General features: G+C 61.3%; 1 protein-coding gene across 1 annotated transcript in view; it reads left to right on the top strand.

Annotated features, from left to right (window-relative positions):
* Pdxk (pyridoxal kinase) overlaps window positions 1-22764 on the top strand; it is a 30908-nt gene extending 8144 nt beyond the window's left edge. Inside the window, exons 2-11 of the mRNA XM_027929160.2 lie at window positions 3734-3788; window positions 9971-10075; window positions 10578-10661; window positions 12330-12376; window positions 14379-14464; window positions 15196-15241; window positions 16780-16891; window positions 17612-17748; window positions 19746-19812; window positions 20076-22764. Of these exons, the coding sequence (XP_027784961.2) occupies window positions 3734-3788; window positions 9971-10075; window positions 10578-10661; window positions 12330-12376; window positions 14379-14464; window positions 15196-15241; window positions 16780-16891; window positions 17612-17748; window positions 19746-19812; window positions 20076-20188 (852 nt within the window). The 3' untranslated portion in view covers window positions 20189-22764. The remainder of the gene's footprint in view (window positions 1-3733; window positions 3789-9970; window positions 10076-10577; window positions 10662-12329; window positions 12377-14378; window positions 14465-15195; window positions 15242-16779; window positions 16892-17611; window positions 17749-19745; window positions 19813-20075) is intronic.
* Window positions 22765-23218: the final 454 nt, after the last annotated feature.

Below are 23218 nucleotides of genomic sequence, written 5' to 3'. Positions count from 1 at the left end.
GAGAGGCCACCTCAGGTTTCACCCATATGCAGAAGCCACCCAGGGCAGGTGAGGCCCACTGGTGTCACTCTTTGAACCAGGGGGCCCCAAGGCCATTTTGGGCACCAGGCTTTCTGTGACACAAAGTGATTTCTCCCTCAGGAGGCACAGACCAGCAGTGCTGTCCCCAAAGTGGCCTGAGGTGGCTGTGTGAGTCAGGGGTCTGGGGCACCCTGGCAGGGGCCTGTGTCTGCCTGCTGCCCGCCATCTCCTGACCCTCAGCTGAAGGAGCAGTCTGTGGCTCCCTGGAGGGGAGGTGGGGAGCCTAATGAGGCAGCTGCTAGGCCAGAAAAGGCAAAAAGGGAACCCAGTGGTGACCCAGGGGCCAGCAGCTGGCCTGGGGTGAAGGGAGAGGCTGGGGCCATTAGAACTTGAAAGCGGGGAGGGGCCGTGCGGGGAACCTGCGCTGGGGGCCATGGGGCCTGCCGTGGCGAGGGCTTCTGTGAGCGAGGGAAGGGCATCAGTGCCCTCCCAGCTCGAGGCAGGGGCCTTCGGGAAGGGCCTGGTGGAGACCCCTTCCTCCCGGGCCGAGGGCTCCTGGGAGCCCGCCTGGCTTTGCCTCCTCCCGAGTGTGGCTGAAGTGCAGCGCTGACAGGTGACTTGGGGTGCTGCCACAGGCATGTGACGCTGAAGAAGCTGATGGGGCGGCGTTTGGAACGGAGATGCCAAGCGCATCTCAGCCCCTTAGCTGTCATTGAAAGCAGAGGACAGCAGCTTCCTTCTCGACACAAGGGTTGAGTGTCCACATCCAGAACTGGCAGGATCTTCAGGATTGTGTCACGTGGCTTTAGTCTGCTTCCTCAGTCTGGGGACTGAGATGCTGCAGGCCGCGTTAGTCGCGTAGAGGGGGCCCGGCCAGGCAAGTGAACTCTGTGGGTGGGACTGCTGATTTTTGTTGATTACTCTAGTGATGCATCGGCTTAGTCCTTGGAATGACCTTGGTGAACACAAATCGTGAGTGTACCGTCCAGTGGCTCAGCTCCAAGTGAACGCCACCCACGGAGCAGACAGAATGTGCAGAATGCCAGGGCACCCGGCCAGCTGCTCACGCCTGGCTGGGACACAGCTGCCATCTCTGCTGCCCGCCTCCTGCCTCTCGTCCCTGCCTGGCTCTCTCAGTCTCTCACGTGCACCACGTGTCCCTCTGTCTCTGCATATCTCTGTCTCTCCCACATGTTCTGTCTCTCACACACGCTGCCTACCTCTGTCTGTCTGTCTCTCCCACATGCTCTCTGTCTCTCACAGACCCTGTCTGCCTCTGCCTCTCCCACGTGCTCTGCCTCTGTCTCTCTGTCTCTTGTCTGTCCCCCACATGCTTTGTGTCTCTGTCTGTCTCTCACTTGCTCTGTCTCTCTCTGTCTCCCACACGCTGCCCGCCTCTGTCTGTGTCTGCCACGTGCGCTCTTGCCCTCTGTCCAGCACCTTCTGCCGGGGAGGCGGCCCACTTCTCTCTGCCCGCTGCAGGTCCTAAGGTTTTTTCTGGAACGTTCTATGGAAATAGCACCAGAAAAGCATCTTGGTGACCTGCTGTCTCCTGCTGCCTCGTCCCCTTGACCGGCCAATTGGTTCTCAGAGCTCCTTGTTCTCATTTTCCTGGGACTTTGGCCCAAGGGAGGGTCTGATTCTGAGCCATGTTTACCTGGAAGTCCTCACACTTGGTTGTCGGGACTTTCATGCTCCCAGCTCTGTCCCCTCCCCCCTGGTGGGCTACCTCTGAGTCACCAGTGGACGGAGTGGGCGGCCTTCGACTCAGCTCTCCCTGAGGCCTAGGCCCCAGCTCCCATGCCCACCAGGCCCTCTCCCTGGGTTGGTGGCACCTGCCAGTGTGGAACATTTGGTTGGTGGATTCGTCAGTGGCCCTTTGGTGACTTAAGCATGGAAGGAGCCACCGTAGACCTGGCTGGGAGTGGGGACGGGGGCAGAGGGGAGACTCAGCGCCCTCTGGAGAGGCTGGTGTGTTGGGAGCTAAGAGGCCCCTCGGGGTGGACAGCCAGCCACAGGGAGCCGAGAGCAGGTCGAGGCAGCCAGCAGGTGAGCTCTCAGGAAGGTGGTGGAATGGAGGGGTGCACACAGGAGGAGGGACGTCCCTGGAGATGGTGGTGGGGTGTCTTCCAGCAGAGGAGGCAGGGGAGGTGGGAGGATTGGCCAGCATGAGCCTCAAGCTCCTTGGGCATGGCCAGTTGTCCTGATTGCAGGTGGCCAGCCCTCCCCAAGTACAGAGCCCGGGGACAAGCCCTGAGCCTCCCAGTCAATTGAACACCTGAGCCCGTGGCCCCCAAGTCAGGGCTGATGGCATGTCTGGCCTTGACACGGGGACAGGAGGGCCCAAGCCTGGTGTGGGCAGGCAGGTGGGGTGCGGGAGGCCCCAGGCTCTCCCTGTGCTCTCGTAGGGCCAGCAGGAGAGCCGGGGCCCGCAGGTGGCTGAGCCCTTGCACACCGCCCCGCTGCGTGTGCTGCGCCCTGCGCTCTTGCAGCGCCTGGCCCTGCCGGGGGCAGGGGGGGGGCTGCTGTTCTGTTCCCACACTGGGCACAGGGCCACGGACGGGAGACAGGCTCCGTGCTGAGTAGTTCCCTGGGCCGTTGGAATGGCTGGCTCTGTTCAGGGGCACAGTGGGCAGTGTGCGACCAGGGAGGGGACTCTCTGGCAGGGCCACCGTTGTAGGTCCACTGTGATGGTGCCCGCAGGACCAGCCTGGCAGAGGCAGGTGGGCAAGGTGGGTAGGCCTGGCAGTGATCCAGGTAATGGGCCGAAGAGTGTCCTCTGTCCTATGTCTGCTGTCTACCACCTCCAGCAGCCGAGGGGCACCGAGGGAGTCCTACCTACTGAACGTGGGAGGCCAGGGAAGTGGGAAGAGCCAGGGAGGACTCCCTCTGCACCGCGTCCCACGGCATAGCCTGCCGCTGGCCCTGCAGACCCACAGGCCCCGCCGGCCCCGCAGACGTGGCTCCCCTTCCTCCCTCCACCAGAAAAGTGCTCTTACTTTTAGAAAAACGTAAGCTTTTAAACTCACAGGTTTTAATTTTCTTTAATAAACTGCTTCCTGCCCTGAGAGCGAATCTGCTTCCTCTGACCACAGAGACCCCCCCACATGACCCCGCAGCCCAGGGTGTCTCAAGGGCCCAGCTGCCCTGGCTGAGTGACCCCATCAGGGCCAGTAGGAGACTCCCTGCCAGGGAGCAGTGAGGGTCAGGTGGCTGTGGTGGTTCGGGGAACCTCGGGCCAGCTGGCGCGTGAGGAGCAGGGATGGCCAACCAGGTGGCCTGGCAGGCTCGGGCCTCACTTCCTCAGAAGGGCGGAGGCTGGGAACCGAAAATCTGGCACCCAAGATGGCCTCACAGCCGTGGCTGGTCCCCGCACTATATTGGTTTCCTTGAGTGATTTCGTTTGGTGGAATTTCCGGAATCATCCATGACCCCTTCAGTGAGTTCAGCAGGCTGGACAGGGGCTCTGCCTCAGCCTCTGGGCTGCTGCGCCCCATGAGTTTCCTAAACAAAGGACAAGAAGCCCCTGGCTGGGCACAGGGGGCCCGAGAGTGCCAGGGGGCAGCAGGTCATGGAGAGCCGTACCCACCGTCCCTGTTACTCCCCTCCTCCTCCTCCAGGCAGGTGCTCGGGCTGTCATCAGGGCCCTGATGAGGGGTCCCTGGGACCCCGACCCTGGGCTCTCACACCCGTCCTGCTGTCTGTCTTGCAGGTGTTGGGATTTGAGATCGACGCGGTGAACTCTGTCCAGTTTTCAAATCACACAGGTAAGGCCTCGTGCAGCTGTTGAGGTAGAGCTGAGCACAGGTAGGTGGCATGGGCCCCTGGGAGCCAAAGTGCCACCCTCCTATGGACGAGGGCCCCAAAATGTCACTCTATGCTGAGTCTGGGGGCAGGAGCTAGGGTTTCCTCATCCTTGATGTCTGTTGGGTTTGGATCTCAGCTCTGCTGCTCTGGAGCTGTGTGACCTAGAAGAGGTGACAGGGCCTCTCTGTGCCTCAGTGTCCTCCTCTGAAAACCAGGGTGGTGATCCAAGGCCCAGCTTGGGGAGAGAGTTCCATGGGTGAGCCCCAGGGCTGGTGCCTGGCTAGGAGCACTGTCCTCCCCGCGGGGTCAGCCCTGCGGGAGGCCTCTTCACACCCTGTCCACCAGGGAGGGGGTCGATGTGGGTGTGAGGAGGTCCCCTAAGTTCCAAGGTGAGCCTGTAGGCAGTCTGGATTTTTAACACCAGTGCCACAGAGCGGGGCGCGTGTGTGTGTGTGTGTGTGTGTGTGTGTGTGTGTGTGCGCTCATGGGGACGCCGAGGACTTGGTTGCTCTGAGCACTGAGGGGTTGTCTGGGGGGAGGGTGTGCACCCCACAGCCCCGACCTGTCCTGTGTGGCCTCAGGGGCTGTGTGTGTGGAGTCGGCCCCACTCGCCAGGGTGACATGCCCCTGACATTGTTCTGAGCCCAGCAGGACGCGCAGGGTGGGCTGCAGCCCTGTGTGCAGGAGGGCTCCGGGGTGCTCCCAGGAGGGGTGCCGGAGGGCTCCGGGGAGGTTAAGACCTGGATGGGGTATTAACCTTATAACCTGGGGTGGGTGCCAGCGTCAGATGGAGCCTCTGCTTGTCAGTAAGGGCTCTGAAGTCCAGAGACGTCCAGAAACCGATGGGCTCTGACTGCCGTTTTCCATTCCCATGGTTGCACATTAAGTGGCTGCCTTTGTGCCTGAGGACTGCAAGGAGCCCCTCAGCACGTCCGCCCATGAGCCCCTGCTGCCCCTGCCGATTCCAGCACTCCAGCAGGGCAGGGCCTCGGGCTGCAGATGTGGCCAGCTGCCCTCCAGGTCCTGCACCTTTCTCCATTTGTGGCTGGGTGGCCACCCTGGGATCTGAGGCAGAAAGGCCTGGGCTTGTCCCAGAGGAGGTAAAGACAGACCCCTGGGTGCTGGGCAGCTCTCCGGTGCAGGGTGAGGGCAAGGGCGCTGGGGCTTCTTTTCACTGGGGCCCACCCCATGGCTTGGGGAATCCCCTGAGTGGACAAGTGCCTGTGCCCCAGGCTCCCACCTCCAGACACCACGGGGGCTGGGCTGGCCCCGGGGGCCCCAGGTGGCCCACTTGGGGCTGGCTGTGCAGCCCCACTGGGGCTTCATGGTGCTTCTGTCTCAGGGCCACCAACTGAGGGGTGAGCCTTAGGGGAGGCCTCACTGCACCTCTGCCTCATGGGCTCCCTACCTGTTCCCACCCTTCGCCCCACCACACTGTTGCTCAGAAGCCAGGCTGGTGCCTCTCACCTGCCCCCAAGGTGTGTGGCCCCTGGGCAGCCATGGAGCTGGTGGATGAGTGACAGCTCCTACCTTGCAGCTCTGGGGCGGGTGGAGCACCCCATGCCGCCATCTCTGTCCTCGCGTCACAGGCTGCGCAGGCCGTGTCCTGGGTGGCGGACCTGCAGGTCCTTGACTGAATGACCTTCATTCCTGGAGTGCGGGGCTTCTCACCTGCTCCCCACCTCCCAGAAGCAGCCGCCAAGGCCCCTCGTGCAGGGGAGGCGTACTGCCATGTCAGTGACAGCCAGCATCCTGGGCCAGGGCTGTGCTGCCTCAGCCCAGCGATTATCTGTCATGTGGTCCCACGTGGGGCTGGCCATGCAGGCTCAGCCACGTGCTGTCTCTGCCCTGGGCCACAAAGCCCCATGGCCATGCAGGCTCAGCCACGTGCTGTCTCTGCCCTGGGCCACAAAGCCCCATGGCCATGCAGGCTCAGCCACGTGCTGTCTCTGCCCTGGGCCACAAAGCCCCATGGCCATGCAGGCTCAGCCACGTGCTGTCTCTGCCCTGGGCCACAAAGCCCCATGGCCCTTTGAGCCAGCCACGTGCTGTCTCTGCCCTGGGCCACAAAGCCCATGGCCATGCAGGCTCAGCCACGTGCTGTCTCTGCCCTGGGCCACAAAGCCCATGGCCCTTTGAGCCAGCCAGGGTCCACTGAGGCTCCCCTGCTCTGCTGCCTGCTGTGCACTTCCTGGGTGGCAGTGCCCGAGCAGCTCTGAGCCCTACTCCAGGGTCTGCCCTCTCCTCCAGGCCAGAGGCCCCCTCCCCCTTGTTATTTTTATTTATTTTTGAAAATCAGTTATTACATTAAATCAATGTAATCAAAAACACACTTCTAAATGCTAATTATTAATTTTTGTATAATCTTCCTTTAATTGGTCCAGAAGAAACTTTTTTTATTTTTATTTTTTGGGTGGTGGTGGTGCTGGGGATTGAACCCAGGGCCTTGTGCATGCAAGGCGAGCACTCTACCAGCTGAGCTATGTCCCCAGCTGCCAGAAGAAACTTCTTGACTTATACATATTTATTGCCCTCCCCTTTTTAAAACAATTCTATTATGATATTCACGTATCATGCGATTAATTCACCCATCAAAGTGTAAGTCATTGGGGTTTTTGGAGGGTGGGGGTACCAGGGATTAAACTCAGGCACTCAACCACTGAGCCCCATCCCCAGCCCTATTTTGTATTTCATTTAGAGTCAGGGTCTCACTGAGTTGCTTAGTGCCTCACTTTTGCTGAGGCTGGCTTTGAACTCGCCATCCTCCTGCCTCAGCCTCCTGAGCCGCTGGGATTACAGATGTGTGTCACTGTGCCCAGAGTCTATGGGTTTGGTGTATCCACAGAATTGTGCAGCCATCTTCACAGTCGATGTTCTAGAATGTTTCCACCATCAGAGCAGCACACAGTGGCGCACAGCTGTGGTCCCAGCAGCTCAGGAGACTGAGGCAGGAGGATCCCAAGTTCAAGGCCGGCCTCAGCAAGTTTGCAAGACCCTGTCTTGAAATAAAAATAAACAGGACTGGGGTGTTGCTCAGTGGTTAAGCACCCCTAGGTTCAACTCTGGCAGCTTAAAAGAAAATACGGGAATGAAGGAAGATTGTCGGCTGTTTCTCCCAGCCTCCACAGACTACTTTCCATCTGAATGTGTGCTGGACCTTGCTGTGAATGGGGTCAGGGACACAGGTCTCCACATGTGGCGTTTCTCACTGAAGCAGCTGTTCGCATCCCAGCCTGGGGTGCTCCCTGCCCTTCGCGGGTGAGCGGGGTCCCCCGGGGTGGCCACATTTTGTTGTCCAGCCACCAGTCGCACCTTCTGGTTGTGTCCAGCGTTGGGCTGTTTTGAATCGGGCCGTGGGGACACTTCCATGCTCTGCAGTGTACACCTCACCCAGGGGTGAAAGGTGAGGGGGCTCGGGCTGCACCTGACTCCCAGCAAGGAGCCGTGACAACGTGTGATGTGTCATCTGCTGGGAGCTCAGTGGAGACTGAGTGCTTGGGGTTGATCACTCCTCCTCTGCCTGGCCGAGGGGGGCCCTGGGGAGTCCGGGCCCGATGCCACAGGGACAGCCCTGTGAAAGGGTCTCTCTGGGCCTGGTGGCCTTAGCCTCCCTGTGTCCTGCTGCTCCTTAACAGGCCTTGCCAGAGCTTCCTGTTCCCAAGGTCCCCGCCTCGAGCGGACAGTATGGAGCTGGCGGGGCTGAGGCTTGGTGGTTGGGACTGGGGCACTGTCTTGTCACCTGGAGTTTGGAGAGTGAGGCAGCTGGCCAGGGGCAGCCAGCGTGGACACAGGGAGCCTGAGGACTGGAGAGGGCTGGCGGCAGGAGTCTTGGGACTACCCGGGGGCGGGACTTCAGTGGGAAACCTTCTCTGCTGCTGTGGGTTGACCAAAGGATCCGAGTGTCCCTTCCAGAAGGTTCTCGCAGGCTCTGGACCCATCTGAGTCACAAGGGAGGTGCAGGAGGCCCCCGGGACCAGCCTTTTGTGTTTGTCTGGTCTCTCCCTCAGACTCCTTGGTTCGGCCCAGGCCCCAGGCTGGTTGGCTCTGCTGCTTTGCGGCCTGTGGTGGGCGGCACATCACAGGGGAGCCCGGGGGCAGCGAAACCGCTCACCTTCTGTCCAGGAAGCATAAAAGGAGGAGACTGGGGGCCTACCGTTGCTTTTGAGGGCACACGCCGGCGACCTAAAAACCTCACTAGCCCCCCGCCCCGCCCCGCCCCGACAGTACCATGCTGCACATGGACCTTTGGGGACATTGCAGATCCAAATACATCCGCCCGGAAGCCACCTCTCTAGGAATCCTGTGCTCTGCCGTGGGGCCTGTGCTTGGGACCTGGCTGGGTGCTGGCGGCTCACCTTCCTCCTAGTGAGCCAGGGGCTGAACTGTGTCCCCACTCTAGCCCTAATCCCCGGGACCTTAGAATGCGACTTTATGTGGATGAGGCCTTTAGAGGCACTAATTAAAGTTCATGAGGTCATGGGGTGGCCCTGACATAACACAACTGTCCTCATAAGAAGAACACATCAGAGCTGGGCTTGGTGGTGCGCACCTGAAATCCCAGTGGCTCAGGAGGCTGAGACAGGAGGACTGCCAGTTCAAGGCCAGCCTCAGCCGTAACTTAGCAAGGCCTTAAGCAACTCAGCAAGACTCTCAACAACTAAAAAGGGCTGGGGTGTGGCTCAGTGGTTAAGCAACCCTTGACTCAGTTAAATTCCTACTACCAAAAACAAAGAAGAAGAAGAAGCCATAGCGCCCAGACGCACAGGGGAAGATGGCATCTGAACTGAGGAGAGGGCTCCGGAGAGGCCAGCCCTGAGCCCTTGATCTCCGACTTCCAGCTTCCAGAATGTGAGGGAATGAGCACCCGAGGTCTCAGCAGGGTCTGTGTACCTCGTCACAGGTGCCTGAGCACACCAGGACACAGGTGTGCAGTTGGGTTTACCCCACCCCCCAATTTGGAAGGATGTTGGAGACCAAGGGTCAGAAAGGACCTTTTTGTCTTGCACCCCGCACCACTAGGCCTGTGAAATTTTGATGGCAGCCTCAGGTCTCCTTAGGAAAGCTAGCCCAGGGCCCAGGGGCATCCCAGATAGTGGGCAGCTGGAGCCTGGAGGGGCAGGCTCCTGACCAGCTGAGCTGGTAGCCGGGGGTCAGTCTGTTTCTGTCTGGCCAGTCCACCGTGTACCTGGGGTCCTGCATTTCCTTCTTCAGTCAGAACCGGAGGGTGCCTCTGCCGGGTGGGGCAGCCGAACCCTCGTGTGTCCGTGGGGCTGTTCTGGAGAATGGCATTTGTTCCAGACACCTTAGGATGGCACCTGGGAAAGCCAGGGTCCTTTGCCATGGGAACAGCTGTCACCACACAGGCCAGACACTCGGGGAGGGGTGTCACAGGCCCCTCATGCAGGGAGTCGGATGGTCTGACGCCTCCCACCCCTGGACTCTGCTGTTCCAAGAATCAGAACAGAAGGGCTGTGCGATCGTGTGTTCGGGGGAGTGAGTCAGGGACGCCAGGCCCCTGGGTGGGGGGAGTGGTGAGAGGTGGGGTTTCCACACTTGGCTTCCCCTGGCACGCACAGGGGACCCTCAGCAGTGCTGCAGCGTCCTGCACCTCAGGTGTACCCCAGGTTGCGGGCAGTCCTGGAGTGGACACCTTGCTTGGACTCCTGTTGGTCAAGGGCAGGCTGGGCACTTGGGTCTGTTTCTTGTCCAGCTTGGTCCAAGGCTTTCCTGGCCACTCGGTAACCTTGTGGTGGAGGTGTCAGGACAGGGTGCCCAGTGCTGGGTGACAGCCCCGCTTGATGCCCAGGAACACAGTGGGGACTGGATCCGGAGATGGGGGGAGGGCACTGAGCCACTCCTGCAGCCTGGCTGCCCTTCCCACTCAGGACCCCAGTTCTGCCGGACACAATTGCAGCAGGAACTGGCCAGCAGAGCGTGCAGACACTGGTGCAGGACCTGGGGCTCTCAGGGGCGCTGGACACGTGTTGGGGGCCTGCCGAGGCACTGTGCCTGGGCTGCCCCCTGGGCATCCCCAGGGAGGGTGGGCAGTTGTCCCTGGGCTAAGATGGCCACCAGAGAGGCCTGTGCCGCTCCACCCTTGGCCCCCCGTGCCTCAGGCCCGTGTGATCTGCCGCCCCTGCAGGCTACGCCCACTGGAAGGGCCAGGTGCTGAATGCCCATGAGCTGCAGGAGCTGTATGAAGGCCTGAAGCTGAACAGCGTGAACAAGTACGACTATGTGCTCACGGGTGCGTGCCCAGGGCGAGCAGCCGCCGAGGGCCAGAGCCCCCTCCCCAGGCTTGCACCTGGTCCCTGCTTTCTTCAGGGAGGGTCTCAGTGCCCTAGGCGTGTCACATCCTTGGTGGCCTTGGGCCTGCCACTCGGGGCCTGGCTTGGGTCCTGGGTGTCCTGGGGCCATGGCGGGCAGCACAGGTGGGTGTTGGGGGTGCTGCTGGGCTGGAAGGGGGCCAGCAGGAACTTTTAAAAAACACCTGGTTAAAAGCGATACGTGCTCACTATCGAAGGTAGAAAATAAAAGAAAGGAAGAACTCAGTCATGTGCTGGGCACCCAGGGGTCCATTCATGTCAAATGTTGCCTTTCTTTTGGGAAAAAGAAAAAGGCCTGGTCTCCTTCCATGACCCTGGACTGGCCCCGTGCTGCCTGGGCACAGGCCTTGCTGTGCTGCCCAGGCCCCCTGTGGTCGCGGAGCAGCTGTACTAAGAGGGTGATCTGGCTTCTTCCCCCCGAAGGTTACACCCGGGACAAGTCCTTCCTGGCCATGGTGGTGGACATCGTGCGGGAGCTGAAGCAGCAGAACTCCAGGCTCGTGTACGGTGGGTGCTGGACCAGCCCGCTCTCGGCCCGAGTGGCCAGGGTGCACCCGTCACGCTGAGTGGGGTTGGCCGGGAGCACAGGAAGGGAGGCCCAGCTGCCTCCTCCCGGTCACCCTCCCGCTCTGCCCCTGGCCAGTCAGCTTTGTCCACTGGTGTCCAGGAGAACCTCGCGGCTGTGCAGAGGAGCTGGAAACGTTTCCCGGGTCTCTCGGGCGTGTGAGAGAGAAGAGTCAATGTGCTAAAAGTCGGGGTACCCAGCATGTGCCTGCACATGACCCTAAGGGCGTGGGCGTGGGGTGGCACGCAGGCAGGGCCGGGCTGCAAGGGGGCGAGGGGAGTGGCCACGTCTGGGTGTGTCTGCACAGAGCAGCCCTCCTTCGTGGCCAGGCAGCTCTGGGCCCATCCTGTCACCTGGAACAGGGCCAGTGTCGCCAGACTGGCAGACTGAGGACCTTTTCCAGGGGCATGGTGACCCTGTCCCCCCGGTCAGTGGCGGGTCTGCCCCAGCTTGTTGCTTTGTCCATGCTGCTGTACAGGCCAGTGCCGGGAGACCTGGGTTGGCCTGTCCACGGCCAGGGAGGGGAGGGACTGCTGTGCTGGCTCAGGAGCCCCTCGATGCTCTTCCATGTCACTTGAGAAATGGTGCAGATGCTCCTCAGTTAGGTCAGAGTTCACCAGTCGTCTTAGACAAGGAAACGCAGGAGCCAGGTAGCCGAGGACAGTGGGGAGCTGGGGGGGTGCCTGGACTGTGCTCCCCCGGCTTCACACCCACACGTGGTCGTAACAGCAAGCACTGGCCGCTGCTGGTGGAATATGCAATGGCACAGCCACCACGGAGAACAGTCTGCCAGTCGCTCATAAAGTCACGCGCAGTCACCTCGCGACCCAGCTCCCTCCCTGCTGTGTGCCGGAATAACTGAGGCAGACCCTCCACCAATTGTGCACCGTGTTAACAGCAGCCAAAGGTGGACACAACCAGGTCCACTGATGGTCAAGTGGACAGGCACAGGGTGGTGTGGAACACAGAGCCCGAGTCAGCCTTAAAAGGAAGGAAGTGGCTGTTAGGGTGGTCATGCCCGTGATCCCTGCAGCTTGGGAGGCTGAGACACGAGGATCACAAGTTCAAGGCCAGCCTCAGCAACTTACTGGGACCCTGCCTCAAAAACTCGGGCTGGGGATGTGGCTCCGTGGTGAAGCACCCCTGGGTTCAATCCCTGGTACCAAAAAGAAAGAGAAAGAAAGAAGAAGAAAGGAAACCCTATGACCCAGATGAATCTTGAAAATGTCTCACTCCGCGTAAGCAGCCAGTCTCCAGAGGGCAAATAGGATTCCACGTAGATGAGCTGTGGGGATTGGGAAGGTCAGGGCCTGAGGGTGGCCTGGGAGTGGGGAGTCGGTGTGTGACGGAGGCAGTGTCAGTCGGGGGGAGGGGAAGGTGGCGGTGGCGGTTCCCCTCCTCCGTGGGCCCTCCTCCGTCTGCCCGCTCACCGCCTTACTGACGTTTTGCCACCGTGCATCGTGGGGCTGGGGGCTGAAGCCGGGCCTCACTCACACGCCAGCACTCTGCTGCTGAGCCCACCGGCCCTTACAGACATCTGGCCGGGGGTGGCATGAAGGGGTCGGGGGTGCCCGCACCGCCAGGCTGACCGGCGGCCTGTGTCTCCGCAGTGTGCGATCCCGTGATGGGCGACAAGTGGAACGGCGAAGGCTCCATGGTAAGTCTCGGTGCTGCCGTGAGGGCCTGGCCCGGCCCTGTGACACCCAGAGACAGGCCGCACCTCGGGGCCTGCGGGGGAGGCTCGGGGGCCGGTCAGGCTGTGGATAAGCCCTTGGGCTCTGCGGCACCCTGTTCCTGTAGCCCCAGGGCAGCCGCAGTGCCAGCGAGCGGGGCACCGCCTCCCAGCGGAGGTCACAGGCAGACACTGAAGTTGGATTTCCTGTGCGGAAAGTGGGTTTTGCTTACCTTTGCCCCTGAACATTTAAAAATCAAAAATCATTCTTAGCTCACGAGCTGTTCCAAAGTAGGCGGTAAGACAGGCATGGTGCAGTGCCCCTGCACAGGACAAACTGGACCAGGTGAAGTCCGTCCTGTGGCCCTCACAGAGGTGGACACAGAGGAACTCGGGCCGTCCTGCCCGTGGGTTTCGAGGTCGGCAGTTTAGCACCTGCACCGTCTTGCCTTCCGCCCGCCCGTGGGCCTGGTCTCTCTTGTGTGCTGGGAGGTCACTGAGCGCAGAAGCCGAGCATGGTCTCCACTGGCACAGGGCACGCCTGGCAGCTGCCCTCCCTGCCCCACTTGGTCAGTGGCTCGTGGGCTTCTGGTTTGCTCCGTGCTCTCTCCTGGGCACCTTCCCCAGTGCCTGTTTTCTGGAACCCGGCACCAGGCCTTGCCTGCTCCTGGTGCTGCTCCCTGTGCTGGGCTCGGGATGCTTGCGTCTGGGTCCTAAAGAGCCGAGGCCCGACCTGTTCGTTGACTAGGACCTGTCCTTGTTTTGATCAGGTTGATTTTTCCTTGTGATCTGAGAGCAGCCTAAGCGCGGGGTGACGGGTTCGGTTCAGAGGTGGAGAGAACCCACAGTCTCAGGCTCCTACACAGATGTGAAGGAGGAAATAGGATGCTCTGCCCAGAACTGGTTCTGTTTTATTTGTAGTGCTTGGGGTCAAACCCAGTTCCTCACTAATGCTCTGCGCACACACTACCGCTGAGTGACCTCCCAACCCTTTTTACTTTTTGAGATAAGACCTTGCTAAGTTTCCCAGGCTGGCCTTGGCCTACTTTGAGCTCCTCCTGCCTCTGCTTCTGAGTAGCTGGGATCACAAGCGTGTGTCATTGTGCATTTTGCAGTCCTTTTTATTTTATTCTGGGAGAGGGTCCTGCTAAGTTGCTAAGGGTCTTGATGAGTTGCTGAGGCTGGCCTCAAACTTGCCATCCTCCTGCCTCAGCCTCCCACGTCGTGGGAGATCATAGGTGTGCGCTGTGGCACCAGCTGAAAACCAGGTTTTGAAGAACCTTCCGTTGATATCATGGTCCGACTTGAGGCAAGAGCTAGGGCCTGGGTGGGCTGGCTGCACCCCACCCGTTCTCAGCACCTCCCAGCTTGTGGCTGGAGCAGTGGCACCTGGGGGCTCTCTGAGCACCGAGGGCACGGGTACATCTGTAGGGGTCTTGGGTCTCCAGGGAGGTCCCCAAGCTACGTGAAGGGGAAGGATTAGAAACCAGCTGTCCCGCGGCACCTGGGAGTACCCCTAAAGCAAGCAGAATCATTGCACACCCTCATGTTGGACTTTGGCTTTGGGGCCCTTCTTAAGGACTTGTGGAAGCTAAAGAATGCTGTTAGGTCGAACTGTTTGTTGGGCAATTTAAGACAAAAATGAGTTGATCGTGAGTGTGGCTCACGGCCTGGCTTCCGTAGATACCAGAAGATGTGCGGGTCAGCTCCCAGACCCAGGTGCGCCCTGGGCCACTCTGGCCAACCCTGGCCTCAGGACCCCTCTCCCCATCCTCTGGGTTCTCCTGTTTCTCCGCGGCCTCTCCTTCCTCTGTGCTCTGGCCCATCGCGCACCTCCCATCCCAGACCCCTGTCCCTGGAGTTGCCCTTCCTCTGCCCGCCCCAGCCTCCTGCAGGACCCCTTGCCCTTGTGTTGACCTTGCCCGCTGCTCAGTGGCGCGAGCCTCTGCAGCGTGAGTGAGTCCCCCTTGTCTCCTGTGCTGCTCAGTACGTTCCCGAGGACCTCCTCCCGGTGTACAGAGAGAAGGTGGTGCCCGTGGCGGACATCATAACCCCCAACCAGTTTGAGGCCGAGTAAGTAACCTACAGGGCGGGCCTCAGAGGATCCTGTGCCTGCCCCTGAAGTGTCCCCAGAAGTTCCCCACTGGGGTCAGGTTACCCCGAGGTTGCCACCTGCTCCTGAGTCACAGTGGCACTCACTCAGGCCCCACCTGCTGGCCTGTGTTTACCTGAATAGCCAGGTATAGGAGGGGGGCGCTCTGGCCAGCGGAGGGCGCTGGAGGCTGGACATGCCTCCAGGTGGGGAGCCACGGTGGTGCCACAGGCAGGCAGGCCGGCCGCGGGGTCTCTCTGTGGGGTTCAGAGGGGCTGTGGGCCTCCTGCCTGACTAATTGAAGGAGCAGAGACCTGGGAAAGCCAGTCACCAGGCTGCGGAGCTGAGGCTGCTCTTCTTGGCCACGAGCTGGTCCCTCTGTCCCTGAGGCCTGTCATCCATAGGTGTGGCCCCTGGACTCTTGGTGGCCAGGGATCCCTGACCTAGCCCTGTCTAATCTGGGGGGTGATATCTCACCTTGACCCTGAGCTGTTGGTACAGCGATGACCGTGTGAGTCCATGGAGGGTCTGGACGCTGGTCCCTTCACAGGGGCTGTGTGCTGTGGCGTGGGTCACTGGGGCCCTGTGGGGCTGTTCCTTTCCACTGTGAACCGTGGACGCTCAGCACAGCTGGAACCTCACAGCAGTGCAGTGGACAAGAGTCCCCTTAGGACCAGACATCACCCCTGACCCCAGCCCACCTGTCTTCCAGGTTGCTGAGCGGCAGGAAGATCCACAGCCAGGAAGAAGCGCTAGCGGTGAGGAGACCTTGGGGGCCGTGCGTGTGGCCAGTCACACTGTTCACGGCGGGAGGGTGCGGCACAGATCTGGGGACAGGAGATGGGCACCCAGCTAGGCTGGCTCTGGCCCCGGATGTGGCTGCACCCAGCCCTCTGGTCAGCCAGCTGGCCCTTGTCCCCTCCTCCTCAGCCGGTGCTGGCAGGGCAGCGTGTGGCAGGGCCCAGGCTGATCTGCCCTGCCCATCACAGCAGTCCTGCGAGCCCTGCGGCTGCTGGGACAAAGTGCCAACGCACAGTGGGCCAAAAGCAGCACACCCCCGGCACCCTGGGGCTCAGGTGCTGCAGGGCTCCCTCTGAGGGGGCCGGAGGGCCTGCTGGGCTGGGAGGCAGCACGCCTCACCGCGGCCTGTGTGCACTCCTTAGAGGGCCCGCAGCCTGTCCTTGAGATGTCCCACCCTGCTGTGACCTCTTTTCTGAGGCATTGGGATCAGGACCGCAGCGTACACATTCAGAGCGCAGCCCAGATGGCCGCCTGCCCCCAGTGGCGCTGCAGGCTAGGGTCCGTGAGCTCGGCAGTCGCCCCCGAGGCCTGCAGCCCCCCAGCAGTGACCTCAGGCCCACACCTTCCTCCCGAGAGGAGTGGTCAGGAAGCCTGTGGCAGCGGTGCCTGGGCTGTGAGCTGTGCCCCCTGGGGTCCTTTCACAAGGCCACCTGCCCTGGGCTCCAGAGACCAGCAGGGTGCATGTGTGGGCAGGGGGGTTCCGGAACAGGCTGTTCCCAGGCCAGCCCCCTGGCAGGCTGCCTGGTGCAGCGGGGCTCAGGCAGGAGCGGGCGCGGCCCAGGGCAGATTGTTGTTCCTGGGCGCTCCCCTCTGGGACTTGCCACTTGCCCTCATGCCAGCACAGCCCTGGGGGACGGTCTCCACCCTCGAGCTGCCACTGGAGCCACCTCCGTCCTTTGCTTTCAAAGCAAAAGACAGAACCGAGGTGGTGGGTAAACAGCAGGCGTCGGCTCAAGCACTGGAGCCGCAAGTCCCAGGTCAAGACGCCTGGGGAGGGCTCTGTGCAGGGGCGGTGTCCTCCCGGCAGAGTGGCAGAGCAGGGGACCTGAGCTGGCCCCGGTAGCCCTGTCACCAGGCCCTCACTCCCAAAGGCCCCACCTCACGGCCCCAGGGGACACATTCAAACCCAGGCCACGAGCTCTGGGCACAGTCCAGTAAACATGGCCAGGGACCAGATGCAGGTCACCCTGACCCTCACAGCTGCCACGTGTCCCTGTCAGGCAGGGCCACTACCGTCGGGGTCTGACCCAGGGCAGACCCCTCCCACTCAGGCCTGGCTCCAAGCCAGCACTGCCCAGGGCCTCAGCTGCTGACCTGGGCCTCAGCTGCTGACCTGGGCCTCAGCTGCTGACCTGGGCAGGCTCCTGGCTCTGCCCTGGCTGGGCTGAGGGGGTGGCTGTGCACACCCAGGAGCCTTCTCTGTGACTGGGACGTGCTGGGTGGAGTGGGCATGTGGCGTGTCCACTGGGCTGACGTGCTCCCTGTGCCACCGCAGGTGATGGATGTGCTGCATGCCATGGGCCCTGACACAGTGGTCATTACCAGCTCCGACCTGCCTTCCTCGCAGGGCAGTGACTACCTGATCGCACTGGGCAGCCAGAGGATGAGTAAGTGACCGGGCCTGAGTGCATCTTCTGTCTTCACGGCTCAGGGGACATTTGGCCATCAGGGAGTGTCGTGTGCTCAGCTGGTGGTAGATTTCCTGAGCACTTCTCATTGCAGGAGGCTCAGGGCAGTGAGCAGCCCTGGACAGCACAGCTTTTATCAAGTGGCCACCTGGAGCTGGGCCGGGCCCCGATCTCACGGGAGCGCCTTCTGCTGGGCTGCGTTGAGTGGCGATGGGAATACCACGTGGGCCGATTTTCTCTGAACCACATTAGGGTGACAGAGGCCGGGTCCCCTGCTGGGACAGTGACGGGGGTCACACCCACAGCCCCAGGGAGCATTCCCAGGTGGCTGCCTCCTTGGCACCTCTGCCTCTGGGCACGGTGTGTGGGCACACAGCTGAGGACATCCGGCAGTTCCTGGTGCTTGGTCAGCTGCACCTTGTCCCTGAGGCCATCGTCACTGTGGCTTCTGTCTTCCACTTTCTGTTTAGGGATACGGGGGTGGCACTGGGGACGGGAGGCAGCACAACATGCTCTTAGAGCCCCGGGGCACCCAGGAGGTCACCTGCGCTCTGTGTGAACACCCCAAGGGCCGGCAGCGCTGACCCTCTGGTCCAGGGAGGATTGGGATACTGTGGGCTGGCTACCTCCTGTTGCAGGATTGATCCTCCTCCGGCCAGGGAGTCTGGGGTCAGCTATTTGGCTTGTCTTCTCCTGCAGAGAGGCCTGATGGCACCACAGTGACCGAGCGCATCCGGATGGAGATGCGCAGGGTGGATGCTGTCTTCGTGGGCACCGGGGACCTCTTTGCTGCCATGCTCCTGGCGTGGACACACAAGCACCCTGACAACCTCAAGGTCAGCCGCGTGCCCTGCGCGGGGCCTTACAGCAGGCCCAGGGGGAGGGAGGGGCCTGGCCTGAGCAGCAGCCCAAGTAGGGGGAGGGGCTGCTGGGCTTTGGGCTCAGGACCCCACTCCCACAGTGAATCTGCCCTCTCCCCGCTTGGGAAGTAGGGGTCACAGTGCTGTGGGAGAGCACTCAGGACCCCGGCTGGGCTGGCGTGGGGCTCCGTGGTATGGCCCTTGCAGGGCGTGTGCGGGCTCTGGGCTCCGTCCCCAGCATGGCAAAAACAAGAAGGCTGGGGCCCTCCTGGGTCAGCCAGGTCCGCCAGGGGAAGCCCTGAGTCCAGGCAGCCTGCTAGGTGCCCCCTGGGGCCACTGTGTGGGGCCCTGCTGTGACTTGAGGGTCTGAGAGGCTGCAGCCAGCCCCCCACCCCAGGGACCGAGCCAGAGCTGAGGACAGAGGCCCCAGCAGTAGGTCGCTGCAGGCCTTGGCATGGAGGTCTGCTCCCTGGGGACCCTTGGGAGTCTGTCCCATCTGCTCTGTGCAGTTGAGATGGGCGGCCCTGCTCAGGCACTGCTGGGTACAGTGGGTCAGTTGCCACTGACCTCGTGCACAGGGTGACGTGTCAGGGCCTTTCTCATGGAAAACTCGATTGAGCGCGGAGCTCAGTGGGACTCCTCCTGCGCTGTGTGCAAGAAATTGCATCATGGACGCTTATCGGGTCACTCCTGTCTGACACCCTGTCCACTGGCGCCAGTGTCCTTCGCGCTGTTGGGAGCAGAGTTGGCGGGACTGAGGGGAGGAGAGGGCAGGGGAGGGGAAGCAGAGTTGGAAACCTCCCTGCAGACCCACCCAGATCCCTTTGGGGTGGGGTCCGCCATCCTGTAGAACACCGCGAGGGCCAGAAGGGACAGCCCTGCCACCGTGATGGTGTTCTCTGGGAAAGGCTCCCGGAGTCAGCTCTGGTGGTGGCTCCCTGATGCCCTCTGCTGGGCACCCAAGGGCGGCAGGTCCCCTGGGGTTGGACGCAATTCTCCAGTCAGTCAGTACCGCCAGTGTCTGGCTCCGTGTTTATAAAATGAAGTCCACTGTGGCCTTCGAGTGGCAAGCCACTGCGAACCCTGAGCTCAGGCTGGAACGTGCGGTGCCCTCACTGTTTGGCCCCCTCCTGCCTCCCTCCAGGGTAGAGTGTACGCAGGACCTGCCACCTGTACCTGGCTGTGGCACCTGCATCCTAAGGTGCAGGGTAGCGGAGACACCCAGCTGCCACCTGGAAGAGGCCTCATGCCAGGGCTCAGGGCTCTGGGGGCCAGGTCCTGGGTTCACCCGCCCAGATAGACTCGGAGAATGAGTCTCACGCCCCCACACCCGCTGGATCCCCCCAGCCTTTGACCCCCAGGCAGCAGTGATGATGACTGGCTGCCTTGGGGACAAGCGTTCTCCCCGATGGCCTTGACAGTTAACTCCAGGGACTCTAGCTAAGCACGTGCTGCGCACCAGGCAGCACTGAGTTCCTGAGACAGCCCCTTCCCACGGCTGTCTGGTCTTGCCACCTCCCGTCACTGTGACAAGATGTCTGAGAGGACAAAGAGAAAAGGTTTACTTGGGGTCAGTTTCAGTCCATGGTGGGTTGGCCCCGTGCTCTCGGGTCTTGGTGGCCGGTCATGGTGGGAGTGTGGGGGAAGAAGCCACCCACTTGGCAGGAAGCACAGGAGAGGAAAAGGTGGGCATTCCACCCCTCTTCCAAGGACACACACCGTGACCTCAGGCTCCGCCGGGCCCGCCTCTCGCGCTTCCACCGCCCCCAGTTGCCCCACAGGATGGGCCTGAGCCCTAACACATGGCCTCCTGGGACAGTCCAGGTTCTGTGGCGGGCAGTCCTGTGGTCAGCCCTGGGGGCTCCCATGTCTGGGGCCTGTGTGGTGGTGCATGTGAACACCCCTCCAGGCGGTGGTGGTCAGCTCTGAGACGCAGCCAGGGGCTGGGCCACAGTGTCTCTCCCTCCCTGCAGGTGGCTTGCGAGAAGACCGTGTCGGCCATGCACCACGTTCTGCAGAGGACCATCCAGTGCGCAAGAGGTAGCTGCCCACAGAGGGAGGCCCTGTCGGGAGGGCACAGACCCCTGCAGCTGCAGGTAGCAGCCGGGGGGCGGGGGCCCTGGTGGGTAGCCCTGTCCTGAACCTGGAGCTCAGAGGCTCGGGGCTGAGGCAGAGATGGGGGAGCTCCCAAGGAACCCACAGGGCACCTTTCTCCAAACTCCACTGGCTTAGACATGGGCGGGCGCGGGGGACCAGGGCAGGCAGCTCCCGGGCCACTCTCACTGGCCCTTGTTGGTCTGCAGCCCAGGCTGGGGAGGGACGGAAGCCCAGCTCAGCACAGCTGGAGTTGAGGATGGTGCAGAGCAAGAAGGACATCGAGGACCCAGAGATCGTCGTCCAGGCCACGGTGCTCTGAGGTCACCCACTCGCCCCAGCGCACAGCATGTCCCTGTTTTCATCCTTGTGACAGTGTGACGTCTGCCTTAGTGCCATGACTGACTTGCCTTCCATCTGTGAGTGTCGGGCATCGTGGGTCCCGATGGTGAAACCTGCCAGTGTGCTTTTCAAAAGTAACAAGCCATCACGGGAATTTGTGATCTGGAAACCCGGCCCCCTCCCCCAAGGCTTCAGGACTCCTGACTGCCCTCGGTGGGCCGCTGGCTGCCACTGCCCCACGGAACCCCTGTCCCGCGTGGGCTGGGCCCATGAAGGCCTCTGTCCGCGTCTTGGATTGCGTCGGGTCTCAACCGTGAGCATCTGGAAGAATCACGCCAAGTTCCTGTGTTGTCCTTCTGGTTGTCCCCTCTCGGTTCCTGCACTGGAACTGTCCTAGTCTGCTGCGTGCTGGGTCCCTGGGGTCTGGCCTCACGCAGCTGTACAGCTGCTCACGTCTGCACGCTCAGACACACTGGCGTGTGGTCACCGCACAGGGACCTCTCCAGGGCCCAGCGGATTCCAGTCAGTCTGCAGTCCTCACGGTATCAGTGGGACTCCTGTGACTCGGGAACAACTTCTGGGGATCTGCCAGGTGTTGGGAGGGACGTGCTGGTGCAGCAGGGCCGCCCCTGGCCAAGGCAGCTGGTGGGGTTGGAGAAAGGTGCCCTGTGGGTTCCTTGGGAGCATCCTCCATCTGTCGTGTGCCACTAGGCCGTGGGTCTGCTGCCCGCCGTGGTGACACTGCGTGGGGCCACGTGTGTGGGGTGCAGGACGAGGCAGTGTCCGCTGTCCCCTCTTGCCATTTCATCCCCTCCTTCCTTGTCTGTGCCGGCTGCTTGCTGGAGACAGGTGCTGGAGCACGACACGGGTGGTCGGCTCGGACCCCGTGGGCTGCAGTGGTGGAGGCCAGCGGCCCAGCACCAGTCCAGCTGTCTGCTGCTCAAGATGACCTCTCTGGTTCCACCTTGTCCAGAATTTGGGGCCACTCCGGCGAGGCAAGTGGGGCTGCGTGTCTGTGGCCCCTTTGTCCTCCCACCCTTCCTTCCTGCACCCCAGTTCTTGGGGGTGCCAAGGTCTGCCTCTCCTAGCACTTGCACCCTGGGGAGTGGGGTACCTCCTCCGGGGCACCCCGGCTCCATGCCCATGGTGGCCCCTTTCCCAGAGCCCACCCCCACTCAGTGCAGTCCAGTGTCTTCCGGGAAGACCCTCCTCCAGGTCTGCATTCTTCACCTTGTTGGAAAATGCCCCAGAACCGAGGGCGCCGTCCCCATGGGACCTCAGCACCCTCACACCTCTCTGACCCCATGCAGCTCCCATTCTGAGGTCAGCACTCCCTGGCCACGGTTGACTGGCTCTCTGCCAGGCCACCAAGCCGGATGTGTTTGCTGCCATGATTCCTGGTCCCAACGGCAGACTTCTCCCAGCACAAGACCACTGGACCCACAGGAGAAGGGAGGCTGTGGCCAGAGCCAGGCAGGGAAGACCAGCCAAATTGACCAGGGGCCTTTGCATGGCCTCTCAGGAAAGCTGTCACTGCCAGGTGGAGCCAGGGACCCAGTGCCAGCAATGAGGACAGCTGATTAGTGTCCCTTTCTTTCTCCTGTCCCCCATCTTTTTTTTTTTTTCCTTTATTTCCTTTCTTAACACGAGAGCAAGTGTCCGGCTGGAGGAGGGACCTACGTGTGTGTCCTTTCCACACCGTGGGGAGACTCAGGCTGCTGGGAGCCTGGGCCATAGACCCAGCTGTGTGTGCAGAGGACCTGAGGGGCTGCACTCTGCAGGCACGTGGACCCTCTGCTCCTGAGTGATACCTCGGGGCTTAATCCAGGTGAGGGTGAGCCCCTCTCCTTCCCCCAGTGCCCTGTGGAGCTGCCTGTAGCTTCATGAACCTGGCCCTGGGGACAGGAGGGGCCCTAGCTGGAGCCATGTTCCAAGTGGGGCTCTAGGTGTGGGACCCATGCTGAAACAACGTTAAGAGGGCCGGGTGTGGCTCCGTGGCAGACCTGGCCTAGCCTGTGCGAGGCCCTGGGTGGGATCCCCAGCCATGCACCACCCCCAGTAAAAGAAGAGAAAACGTTAGCTTCCTCGCAAGGAAGGGTCTGGCCAGCCCACCTGTGAGCGCAGGTCTTCAAAGTGGCACTGCCACCGTCCCGGTGCTCCCGGCCTTGTTTCCACACCACAGGTGCCGCCTCGGGGTCCAGATCCACAGCCTGCTGTCCAAAGTGACCGTGGGCTTTGGTAGTGATTGTTGATACAGCTCGGGTCCAAGTTAGAATCCAGGCTTGTTTTTACTTTCCATAGTTTTAATGACATCAGAATCATGATCGTAACAATCCGAGGTGAACGCTGTGTTAGCCCAGTGTTGCTCGCTCGATCCTAGGGGGTAGGGTTTTAATACTTTCTTAATCCAGCTTCTCAAGCCTTCTGAAGACTGCAAGAAGGAATTACAAAATGTGATCCTTTTTTAATCGATTTTCAATCATCGCCTAGTCCTGCCAAGGTAATCGTGTGCCTCTGTGTTGATTTCGCAATATATACCAATAATTGTAAAAACGATGCTTTGTTTCACGTCCTGTTCTTAAACTTGTCAGAGACTATTTTGTAACGTTTACTTTTACGTCGGGCTGAGCCGGGCTTGGCTGAGCTGTACCCGGGGTTACCTCAAAGCAGGAGCACTGCCTGCCAGGGAGGGGCTGCCCTCACCCCCAGGGGTGGGTCACCTCCACCATCACCCACAGTAAGGAGACAGGCACCCTGAGTGGGCCTCGGGCCATCAGGCCCTGGGAGAAGGCAGGTCACTCAGGGCCAGCAGGCGGTGTCCTTGGTCGCTGGCTTCCAGAAAACTCCTGACCACAGTGTCCATGTCCTGTTGCCTCAAGCCTCATATTCTCTCTTAAGTTGAAAACTACAGAAAAAAGCAGGTGAGAGTGTTCTGGGCTCTGGACTCTTTGTCCTTGCAGCCTTAGGGGCCCACTTCTTGGAGGCCCTGGGTCCATGTTCATGCTGCCCA

This window comes from Marmota flaviventris, chromosome 8, assembly GCF_047511675.1.
Source record: "Marmota flaviventris isolate mMarFla1 chromosome 8, mMarFla1.hap1, whole genome shotgun sequence".
Lineage (NCBI taxonomy): Eukaryota > Metazoa > Chordata > Mammalia > Rodentia > Sciuridae > Marmota > Marmota flaviventris.
Note: the sequence above shows the minus strand (reverse complement) of the source record. Positions and strands in the feature narration are given on the sequence as shown.